The following is a 12,249-nucleotide window of genomic DNA, read 5'->3' as shown; positions in this document are numbered from 1 at the left end:
CATACAGCAAAAAAAAAAAAAAAACACGTTAGCCAAGGAGATGGATTTAACATGGTAAAGAATGAGAGCTATAGACCTGTAAAAATAAATACTCGAATTGCTTATTTCTTTAGAAAAACAGGTCATTAGTGTGGGTACCTTGGGAGGAAGGAACATAAAGATCTCTATAGAAAGCAGAGATAGGTGGATAAGAGACAAAATTACTGTTTCTGGATGCTATTGTTGTCTGACTCCATTTTCCTAATAGTAAAGTGGAATTTCTGATCCTCTATGATGAAGGTAAAATGAAGTAATAGGAAAATTCTCTGATCTAGTTATGAGAAAGACTGTGAGAAATGTAGTGGTATTGTTGATGCTATTGCTGCTGCTGGTCCAGAACCACACTTTGACAACTACTGACTTAGAGCAGTAGTTATTACTTTTTCATTTTCTGTCACCTAAAGATGATTACCCATTGCTGTTAGTAATGGTTGTGGCTCAGTTGCAGCTGGGTTTTTGTCTGGGGTGAAGGCTGGCATGTGCAGTTTGAAAAGGTTCTTTGTGGATGGTTAGACTCCTTCCCATCTTCTGTCTGTCTTCTACCAAAACTGAGAGACCTTCGAGTCAAAGGCCCAGAGAAGCAGATAAATTATTAAAGCTTTTTCCCCGGCATTTGTACTCACTGCAAATTGAAGTTCATGTGTGTAATCTATCATAGGAATTTTAATAGGCCCTACAAGGAACATATACCAGCCAGTAGTTTCATGGTTCGGCAGGCGACTCTTTTTTTTTTTAGTTATTATTTTTAAAATTTTATTCTTTTTTTTGTTTTTAATAGATTTGTTTCATTTATTTATTTTTGGCTGCATTGGGTCTTCTGTTGCTGTGCATGGGCTTTCTCTAGTTGCCGCGAGTGGGGGCCACTCTTCATTGTGGTGCGAGGGCTTCTCATAGTGGTGGCTTCTCTTGTTGCGGAGCACAGACTCTAGGCACGCAGGCTTCAGTAATTGTGGCGCATGGGCTTAGTTGCTCTGCGGCACGTGGGATCTTCCTGGACCAGGGCTCAAACCCGTGTCCCCTGCATTGGCAGGCGGATTCTTAACCACTGCGCCACCAGGGAAGCCCCAGCGTGCCACTCTTAACTGGTTGTGATCTGGCATAATTCTACTGTCTTGGCGCTTGCCTCAGTATGATAAATGATTCCCTAATTACCTGGAAGTTGTAGCTTTTGGTGGAAGTAAATAATAAAGAGTTTGGTCAGGAACCAGTTTTATTGCCGTCAGTATGTTAGCATGTACTTTAAGAAATACAGGTGATTATCTGGGCCAGAAACAAACCAGCAGTTTTTGATGCCAAGAAATGCAATTTGGAGATAGGAGGCTAGTGCGTTTTCAGTTGATGAAAACCTTTGACTATTGTGGATATTGGCTGAGTTTTAACCTTTGTTTCTTAATCAAAATCAGAAAGACCTCATAGTCATATTTGGGAAAATATCACTTTGGAATTCATGATGTGGAATAATGCAAATGCCTTTCACTTCACCTATTAAATTACATTTGCTTAGGTACAGCTCACTCTGCTTACTGCCATAGTGAAGCTGTTTCTCAAGAAACCATCAGAAACGCAGGAGCTGGTACAGCAGGTCTTGAGTTTGGCAACACAGGTAAGAAGTCTGAAAAAAGCATGGAGTTGATTTGTCTTGTTTTAAATTCTAGGAAATTGTGAAACTTCTTCCAAGAAGGTTCATTTGCAGAGATTTTAAATGGAAGGAGTGCAGTCTTTAGATTCTGTTAAAAAAAACAGTGCCTCTTTTACATACTCTGCTGAATTAGAACTGGTTGTATGGCTTCTAAATGAATTGACTGACTCCAGTTTTAATGATAATTCATGAAAACTGAACTTAGACTCTTTAGTGTTAATGAAGGACATGACTTTGTGAAAAGGACATTGAGTCTCACAGTATCTCCTTCTGGGGGACTTAATTTCAGTTTTCAGATGAAAGTACCCTGTAGAGATGGTAAATGCTTTGACAAATATCTCGTGTGCTATTCTGCCTTCTAGATAAGTTGCCTTTCTCTTTAAGTAATTTTAAAGTGGTAATGCTGCTTCCTTAATTATTTAGTATTTTTGGTCCTTTTAGGGAGGGTTCTGATTTCAGGAATGTGGCAACCAGCAGGATACACAGAAATCAAAGTAATTACTTTTTCTGACGTAACTAGTATAATGATCAGTCCGTCATGATCCAGTAATGTTCTTAATTGAATTTGAGAACAGGCTGGCTTTAGCAGGCTGTCAAGAGTTATGATGTGTGTTTACACATGGAATCTGATTCAGATATTCAATTTACCATTTTCCTCTTTCATCTCTTTATAGTTGTATATTAACAGCATCTGAACTCTTTTGTAGTTCTTTAACCTAGCTCTGAGCTGTCATCTTTCCTTTTTTTTTTGCTCTGAGGAGCTTTATTTCATATCAATAATGAACACAATTGGAGGACTAAATATGGTAAATCCTGTAATTAATTAGTACGGTTGGGGTGTGCACTTAGTACACTTCTTGAAACCCAGTTCCAAACTGAGGCCACAAATGTGAACCTTGAATAGTTGCCAATACATCATCTGTTAAGTGGTCAAAGCGCATCATTTGGTACTTGATAAATGCAAAGTTCTTCTTTCCTCTGACAGTATTTAATTTTAGAAATGCCAGGAATCCATTTTAAGGAAAAGAAGTTTGACGGGCAGATAAGGCATTTGAATACTTAATGGAATACTATAAAGCAGACAACATTATTAAATAAGTTGTTTATAGAATATGCTCTACAACTCTGAAAAAAATACAGCCAAGAAAACTGTTAGAGTCAAAGGCTACTTTCTGACACTTGATTCAAGTACAGATGTTTTACAATCAATGAACTCAAATGTGAAGAAGACTTGAAACTAAAAATTAATTGTCTTGTCTGATTACTGATGCAAGTAAGCATTTCTGAGAATTATCGCTTGATTATCTTTTAAGGAGCAGTTGACCAACAGTAGTTGAGTTAAAGGATGTCAGAAAATGCACTTCACAGAAAATAGAGGTGTCCCACTCCACCCCTTGTACCTCTCAGTTTTCTCCATTTCTCCAACAAATTATGAATGAACTTTTTAATGTGCTGTTTCCCCAAGTCTCTAAACCTTCACTTGACCCCATTATGGTTAGTGTGAAGAAGCATCCATATGAGTATGTGGAGTCAAGGACAGGCCATGGCTCACCATCTGTCCGTGAAAAGTGGACTGGGAGGTTGTCCATCACTGATGAGGCATGTCTTGGCACTAAGAGCAGAAATTGGTCATCTTCTGGATCAAAGTAGTTTAGGTTAGACGTTAATTTTTGCGTTAGTGTTCAATAGGTCATCCACAGGGGGCCATTTTGAATAGAAATTGCCCCTTCTTAATCATGTAGTGCTTATTACAGACTCTGTAGGGTGATTGCCATTAAATTAGCCATGTATTTGACTTCATCTTAGGGCCTTGAAGTTCATTTCTGTCTTTTGCTACAGGCCCTGGAGCCTCTCTCCTTTATGAAAGAAAGAGCTCTGTATAAATCAACCAGATTCAAAGAAGTCTTGTGTTTATTCTAGATGGTAATATAGTAAACTTGACTTTAATGAGGCCTATGTACTAACACTTCAGAAAACTCCCTGAACACGGATAAATACCTATTTATACAGTCTCTTAGCTTTCTCAGAAATCTCATTTTCTTCAAGAATCATGGGATTTCTGTTTATTAAAGTATCTCAAGTTTTAACTCTCCCCTGACGGCCACATTTCAAAGCATCAGCAATATTTGGCTCTCCATGAAAGTTACCACAAGAAGTAGAAAATAAGGAAAGAGAAAATGTAGAGATGGGAGTGCTGGCTGGTGACCTAGAATCACTCGGCAGGTAAGAGACTGTCTCGGCTTACATTGTGTGACAGATTCATGCCTCAGCCAAATTGAAGATTCTGTGTTTATGTATGTGTGGAATAGTCAAAATCATCTTAACTGCTGAGAGGCCACTTGACATTCATCCACCTTGGAAAATAGATACACCTTTCCTATTATTAATTTTACATCTTTTAAAATTTATTTGTTAGAGCTCTTTGAAGTGTTTTTTCTAAAACTTCCTTTTGCCTGAAGCAAAGCAATTAATATTATCTATATTGAGCATTCTAGATTTCCTAGTCTAGACCCTTTATTACCCATTTGTATCTCTGTTAAGATGGAGTTAGAACAATTTTGTAAAAAGAATTTTGGCTTTGCTCCTTCTCTACTCCCTTTTTAAATTTAATTATTTATTTATTTACTTTTGGCTGCACACGGGCTTTTTCTAGTTGCAGCGAGTAGGGGCTACTCTTCGTTGTGGTGCGCAGGCTTCTCATTGCAGTGGCTTCTCTTGTTGCGGAGCACGGGCTCCAGTAGTTGTGGCACGTGGGCTTCAGTAGTTGTGGCACACGGGCTTAGTTGCTCCGTGACATGTGGGATTTTCCCAGACCAGGGCGCAAACCTGTGTCCCCTGCATTGGCAGGCAGATTCTTAACCACTGTGCGACCAGGGAAATACTGTCTACTCACTTCTGAATAGATAAGGCTAGCCTCATAATCAAGTGAGTGTCTTTGGTAGATATCTATTGTATTCACAAGTTCTGAACCCTGCCTTCATCTCCATTGTCTCTTAAGGCCTCTGTATTTAACAGGCAGCATAGGAGAGCTGTGTTTTAGGTTCTCGTCAGAGTTCAAACTTACTCTTATTACAGTATTTGCCTGAGATAAAGTGTTTAGGGGGGATTCCCTATGTTCTTATAGATGTTGAAATTTACCACTGAATCAAGCCAGATTAGTAGAGAGCTGGGGGTCTAGACTGCATTGTATTTGACCCTTATTAGAATTGTTTTTACTGAATTACACTAATATCATCATCCTGTAGTAAGGGTTGTCATGAGAAACTATCCTCTTTAGGTCTGTTATCAAAGTATTTATTCCATTATATATTTTTTTCTCTATGAAATCCCATAAAAAAATTCCTAACCAGTTTTGGATTCTCTTATGCATTAGTGTGTAATTAACTGCCCCTCTGAATGGCTTATCTGACTAGACTTGTTTTTCATATCAGATGTTTGAAACCTTAGAATCAGATTAAAAAAAAAATATATATATATATATGTATATATATATATATATATATATAATTAGAGGAAAAGAAAACCAACCCTTGAATCCGTGGCTTTATTTCAAAGATTTGTCTTTTCGCTTTGATAGTTTTAGAGGAATTAGTAAAGAATACTCATAGAAGTGTCCAAACTTTAGTAATTACTTTTTTTAGTACATGGAAAAGAAGTCTTCACCTTAGTTTTTCCATCTGTGAACTAGAGACCGTCATCATCAAAATCACCTGTGCTGCTTGTTAAAAATAAAAGTTCCTGGGCCCCACTTCTGACATAATGAATCAGAAAGTCTGGAATCTGCACTTTCAGTGGCTTTCCTGGTGTGTTAAAATGTTGATGCACATTATGGTTTAAGAATTACTGTTTCAGAGCTTGCCTGGTAAGAATTGTTTTGGAAGGTCTCAAATTTTGGGAAATACACTATTTTCTCGAGATCCTTACGGGGGCCTATGAGACTAGCAGTACAGTAGATCCGAAACCAAATTTTCTGAGTCACCAAACACATAATGGCACCTTAAAATCATAAAAAGTTTCTATTTTCTTGTCATTAGCCTTGACTGGGCCTGATTTATTGTGGTCTCCATGTGAATTAGTGAGGCAATGAAGGCCAGCTGATAGTAGTCCTAACAGATCACCCCTCAGGATAACTGAGTTTGGACAGTGGAGATCCTTGCCCACTCTTCACTTCTAGTCCTGGAAAATTTGCACTCATTTTCTCATTTCTCATAGGACTAAATTTTTAAGTCAGTGTTAAGATTTACAGTACGTATACCCTTTGATCCAGTGATTCTGTCTCCAGAAGTTTGTCCTGTTGCAGTGTTTTGAGTTTGTGGGGGGACTCAAGCTATTTTCATGGAAGTATATATTTTGTGAATCCCCACAGGAATCTTTTTTTTTTTTTAGCCATTTGGTTAAATATGTACCAGCTATATGAGAGAAATAGTTTGAAGTAAAAAAAAATTATTTTGATAAGTATATTATTAAGCTGTATTATGTAGTTTATTTTAATATGTTTAACAACTTTACCACTATATAAAGGCAAATTAAGTTTTCCTAGTTAAGTGATGTGTAGTGTTCATTGTGTAATAAAAAGCATAGTCTACAAATTTTAAATCACATGCTTTGGGGACTGAATATACAGATTAAAATTTAACTTTTAATTTAAATAGCAATAAAAGCTGGGCAGGGGATTGCTTTCCTAATGTGATACTTGGAGAAACTTGTATTCTGCTTTTTTAAAAACTCAACTTGTTTATGTTTCATAATATTCACGCTTTGTTTCCAAATAAAAATCTAAGTGAGGAGGTTTCAGGCTGCTATTTATAAACACTTCCTCAGGAGCAAATTAGCCCCCCTCCCAACAAGCAACAAAACAAACTCATTTAGATTGGATAGTACATTTCAAATACTACAAACATTTAGATTGGATAGTACATTTCAAATACTACAAACATTTTGATATGAATAATACATGTATATGTGCATTTCTATTAGAATAATGCAACCTATGAATGTGATAAAGATTATCTTGAGGTAAAATTTACCATTTTTATACTGTATTAACTTGTATCTCAGTGTTCTTTATACATTTTTGTTTTTAACCAGCACTCCATTTTGAGTGCAAATTAAATAATACATGATTAAGAAAATATATATAAAACCATCAGGGTCACTTCTGATATTGAGTTGAATGATACATGCCTTAAATGGCTAAATTATAAACCAGTTCATCTGCTTATGTAGAAACTCATGGGAAAAACCCTGGCCTAGTTTAAATAAAATATTTTTGTATGTGTTTTAAATACAGAAATTGAAATGGGACTGATTGTTGCCTTTAATAACATGATACCACTGGAACAATTCATGCGTAAATGAATGCCACTATATAGACATTCTGAGAGGTGGATACCAGGATATTTATTGCCACTTTGTAATGATTGCAAAAATAAATAGTAGGAAGGAGGGAGAAAGAGGCAACAGCCTAAATGTTCATCAATAGGACACTAGTAAATAATGATGCAGTGCTGCATATACAGTGGAAAATGGCAGCTGTATGTGCCAATATGGAAAGCAGCTTGAGGAGCAGTATATATACTATGAAACTGGTTTTGTATAAAATAAATATATGTATATGTGGGAGTTCTCTGGTAAGATATATAGTGCACTGTTAATATGGCTATTTTGGGGATGGGGAGTTAAGGTGGGGTAGGGTTGGATGATGGGGGAGCCTTATTTTTATATTATACATTTCTAAATTGTGATGTGTCATTGATAATAAATTTTTCTTAGCCATGACCATGTATAAAATTATTTTTAAACAGCCACAAAAAAAAAATGAGACCACTAAATTCAAGTGTCACCCCTTTTAGAAGCACTTAGTTATGTGCTCTCTTTAACAGTTTTTTTTTATTATTTAGGTAATAGTACCTCTCATACTATATTGTAATAATTAATATTCTTTGAGCTCATTGAAGTCAGGCACTGTGTTGTTGTCTCTTTATTTCCAGGGCCTAGCCAGTGTCTCCATAGGAGATACTTAATAAATATTTGAATGAAGAAAGAAGGTATGGGTGAAATATATGTAAGATGTGTTTCATGAATAATCCTGCTAATATTAAAGCAGTTAAAAACATTATTTTTATGTCCTGAGGCCATCGTAAGCAGTTGATTTTTACTGGCTTAAACTTTATTTTCCTTTTCCCAACTTCATTTTGAATTTGAGTCTTAGAACTAACCCACTTCAATTTATATTTAAATTCTTGGAAACATTAGAGATTACAGAATTATGACTCTATTAACAATATATTGAGTCTAAATATCTTCTTAACGGCCAGCTCTGTGTAAACCACTTCAGCATTGCCTTGATAATAAATCCAGCAGTTTGGCTTTCTGTATGGAGAAAGGTTACATTTAAACCTTCTTGCCATTGTCTTTTCATTAGGATTCTGATAACCCTGACCTTCGAGACCGGGGCTATATTTATTGGCGCCTTCTCTCAACTGATCCTGTCACAGCCAAAGAAGTAGTCTTGTCCGAGAAGCCACTGATCTCTGAGGAGACAGATCTTATTGAGCCAACTCTGTTGGATGAGCTCATCTGCCACATTGGTTCTTTGGCCTCAGTGTACCATAAGCCACCCAATGCTTTTGTGGAAGGAAGTCATGGAATCCATCGCAAACACTTGCCAGTACATCATGGGAGGTAAGCAGGTAAACAAGGTTTGAGTGAGAAGTGATTCTCTGTTTAGACGAAGTTGGTCTTCCTCAAGCTTTTATAGCCTAGAAAAATTTGCTATGCATTTGGCAAACCTACTCTACTGCCCTGGAGGCTTCATCTGAATACTAGTGACCACACACAAACAATGGGTTAAAAGGCCCCTCTGTGTTCTAATCTCAGGGTAGGTAAGGTTGTGCCTTTAGAAAATTGTGGTGAAGATTTTCTAAATGGATAAAGTTTGAAAGTTGCTTAAGTCTGCAGAAAGATGAGGCTAGAAATTTTCCCAGAGTTGAAAACTTGGTAAAAAGCCTGTACAGACATACCACAAAGATAGTGCACTTCAGTTCCAGACCACTGCGATGAAGTGTCATGAATTCTTTTGTTGTTGTGTTTTCAGTGCATATAAAAGTTATGTCTATACTATACTGTAGTCTATTAAATGTGCAATAGTATTATGTCTAAAAAAATAGTCTACATACCTTAATTTTAAAATACTGTATTGCTGGGGCTTCCCTGGTGGTGCAGTGGTTGAGAGTCTGCCTGCCAATGCAGGGGACACGGGTTCGTGCCCTGGTCTGGGAGGATCCCACATGCCGCAGAGCGGCTGGGCCCGTGAGCCATGGCCGCAGGGCCTGCGCGTCCGGAGCCTGTGCTCTGCAACGGGAGAGGCCACAACAGTGAGAGGCCCGCGTACCGCAAAAAAAAAAAAAAAAAATACTGTATTGCTAAAAAATGCTTATCATCATCTGACAATGCAGGGTTGCCACAAACTTTGAATTTGTAAAGACTGCAGTATCTGCAAAGTGCAATAACATGAGGTCCGCCCATGTATACATTTAGCTGTTTTTATCCTTTACTGTAACTTTGGTTCAAGCTTATGGATGAAGTTAGCAGACACTGCTTCTCTTATGCTGTAAAGCTAGCTGTTAGTGAAATAATGTTTGCAGCATTGTTTTATAAGAGCAGCCTAGATTCTGTGTAGACATAGTCGTTCAGTTGCCTGTACCTTTTTTACCAGAATAAATTGTTTCATATCAGTAAGGAAATGCTATTATGAACAGACTGTCAGGTAACATGGAACTCTTGCTTTGTAGATAACCCTAAAATTTTAATTTGGGAGCGGCAGTACTCTAATAAACTCTTACAATGGGTATCTTGGAATCTTTTCAGAATCTCCCTTCATTAATTATAATAAACCTCAAATCTAAGTAGAATTTGATCTCTGAGTGGTTAGAGTATCTGCACTTGGCACCGTTTCTGAGTGTCTCGTATTGTCTAATATAGGTGTTTCAGTGGTTCATGAAGAGCCAGAGTGTAGGATTTATTGCTTTACAAATTAGTGTAGTCAACGTTTACAATACTGTAGCTCTGTTTTAACAGACTATGGGCACAGATAAACAAAAAGAAAAGGGCAGTACCCAAGAAAATGATTATTAATCTTTCATTAGCCCTTGAGTTGAATCTTTGGTTTCAGGGCAGTGCTGTGATTTTCACCCAAAGGAAACTTGTGGTTTCATGAGGATCAGGCCTTGTTACAGGGTGTTTGACCTCGTGGGCAAGCATATTTAACATTCGCTAGATATGACCATTTAACTTCTAAGTACATCTCCCAGTCTGTGCTTCAAATTTTGATAAATAGATACGGACTTTCTGTTGTTTGCCATTTAAATTACCTTTCTCCTGATAACTTTGACCCTCAAATGGGATGGGGAAAGTGAAACAAATCAACAAACAAAAACACCTCTTCCTAGAACACAAAGAGAGAACCAATATGTAAAAAGAAGCACAGTCTTTTACATAAGGTCTTTATCAGATTAATAGCCTTCAATTTGTTACCTTCACAATTCCTTATGTGGTTTCTTTTTGGATGACTTTTTTGTCCATTTGTCCTTGTTTTGTGTTTTTGTTTTGTTTTTTTACGCTACACGGGCCTCTCACTGCTGTGGCCTCTCCCATTGCGGAGCACAGGCTCCGGACGCGCAGGCTCAGCAGCCATGGCTCACGGGTCCGGCCGCTCCGGGTCCAGCCGCTCCGCGGCACGTGGGATCTTCCCGGACCAGGGCACGAACCCGCGTCCCCTGCATCAGCAGGCGGACTCTCAACCACTGCGCCACCAGGGAAGCCCTGTTTTTAAAAAAGAAACACAAGTGCAGAAAAATCCCCTTTGAAATAAATATGGGTATGTTGCTGCAAATGGCATGTCTGTAAGAGTACTGACATCACCTAGCTTCTGCGTCCTAAGGGTAATAAGTGATATGCCTCTGACATGAAATACGTTTGCACCATAAAACCTTAGAGGCTTAAAAATGCTTTACTTCATGAGGTCTTTTAAAATCACTTGGGAAAGGGAAAAGTGCTTTTTAGTTGAGTGTTGCTTACTATACTTTTCACCTGCTCTGTGGGCATGAGATGGTAAATAGTTGTCTAACTTGGAAATATCTCACCTTTTAAAAATACTGCTTGGATGACAGTTTTATGCAGTTATTTCCCATGCCTTCACAATGGGGAAAGATTTTCATGTTAGTTTTCTTGTGTCTTCAGTTTAGAAAAAATACATAATAACGATTTGTCATGTTCTTAATTTGTAGAAACTATAAGATCATTTATTTCTTTTCATCTAACTCACTTTTGTCTTCTCATAATACTCTTAACTGTCTATTAGAGTGGAGGAAAATATGTGCCTATTCTGCCTTGTATTTAAAGGTGCTGATAAATCCATGTGTTTTGTCACATTTCCCAAACGGTACATGTTGAGAGATGATAGAATTTCAGGGGCAGAGGATACCCTTTATGGAGATTTCATATATTTCTTGCTAGGTGTATATGAAATTGTTTCCCCTTTTGACTTCCTTATTAATTTTTGGCTTTATTTTGTACCCACCCTCTCCCCAATCTAGATAGGTCTCCTCCTGGCTTCCTTGACACTTTTTCCTCCTAAGCCCTCTTTTTTTTAGATTGTTTTTTAATCTTTGCAGTTTTGTGTTCCTTCTCTTCTCTGGTTGTATCACAAGGCTCATTCTGAACCTTCTCTATGTATTCCCTTAGGCGGTTTATCTTCTAAGCACAGTTACCACTGATACATTCTGTTAAATACGCCCTGCTCTTAGCACAGCACCCCCGCGTTACTCTGCTCATTTCACCTGAGGCGGGTATGTGAATTTCTTCCCAAGTTCACTTCTGTAACTCTGACTGCCAGTCCCTTTTCCTTAGCTGTCTGTTGGACTTCACTACTTGTTTTTCTCACTTGAAACTTAACAGAACTGAAAGCAGCATATTATTTTCCCCATCATCCCTCCAGATTCCTCTTATAAGGAGCAACACTAGTCTTTCGCTTCTTCGTTTTTGTTTTTTCTGAGTTTGATTCTTCATTCTTCTTTGTTCAGGTGTTGTCAGAACCTACGTAGGGTTTTCGTTTTTTAAGAAAGCATTTGTTTATTAATGGAATTTTTATAGTGGTTGTTTAGTTTTTAAAAAATTATATAAATCTTAGGAAACATACAAGATAGAATGGTATAACAAACACGTGTACTCATCACTCAGTTTCAACAGTCATCAGTATTTTGCCAATCTTGTTTCATTTATCACCCCCACGCATTTTTTTTTTTGAGGGAGCTGGAGTATTTTAAATTAAATTCCAGACCTCGTATCACTTCACCAATGAGTACTTAACTTGGTATCTCTCAAAGATAAGGACTTAAAAAAAAATCACAATATATTATCAAGCGAAAATTAGGGGTAATTCCTTAACATTCAATAAAACTGAAATACTTTCAGATTTTTTCAATTGTCATTCTCTATTCTACTTTAAAGTTTATCTAAGATTGGTTTTACTTTTTTTTTTTTTTTTTTGGGGGTACGTGGCCCTCTCCCTG

General features: G+C 37.4%; 1 protein-coding gene across 1 annotated transcript in view; it reads left to right on the top strand.

The window, feature by feature from the left end:
- The window catches only part of AP2B1 (adaptor related protein complex 2 subunit beta 1), a 93,096-nt gene that overhangs the window by 27,151 nt on the left and 53,696 nt on the right, over window positions 1-12,249 (top strand). The window contains 2 exon segments of the mRNA XM_024757552.1: window positions 1,544-1,642; window positions 8,103-8,362. Coding sequence (XP_024613320.1) covers window positions 1,544-1,642; window positions 8,103-8,362 — 359 coding nt within the window.

Source organism: Neophocaena asiaeorientalis, unplaced genomic scaffold (assembly GCF_003031525.2).
Source record: "Neophocaena asiaeorientalis asiaeorientalis breed wild unplaced genomic scaffold, Neophocaena_asiaeorientalis_V1.1 scaffold327, whole genome shotgun sequence".
Lineage (NCBI taxonomy): Eukaryota > Metazoa > Chordata > Mammalia > Artiodactyla > Phocoenidae > Neophocaena > Neophocaena asiaeorientalis.
This window is presented reverse-complemented; position numbering and strand designations above follow the sequence as displayed.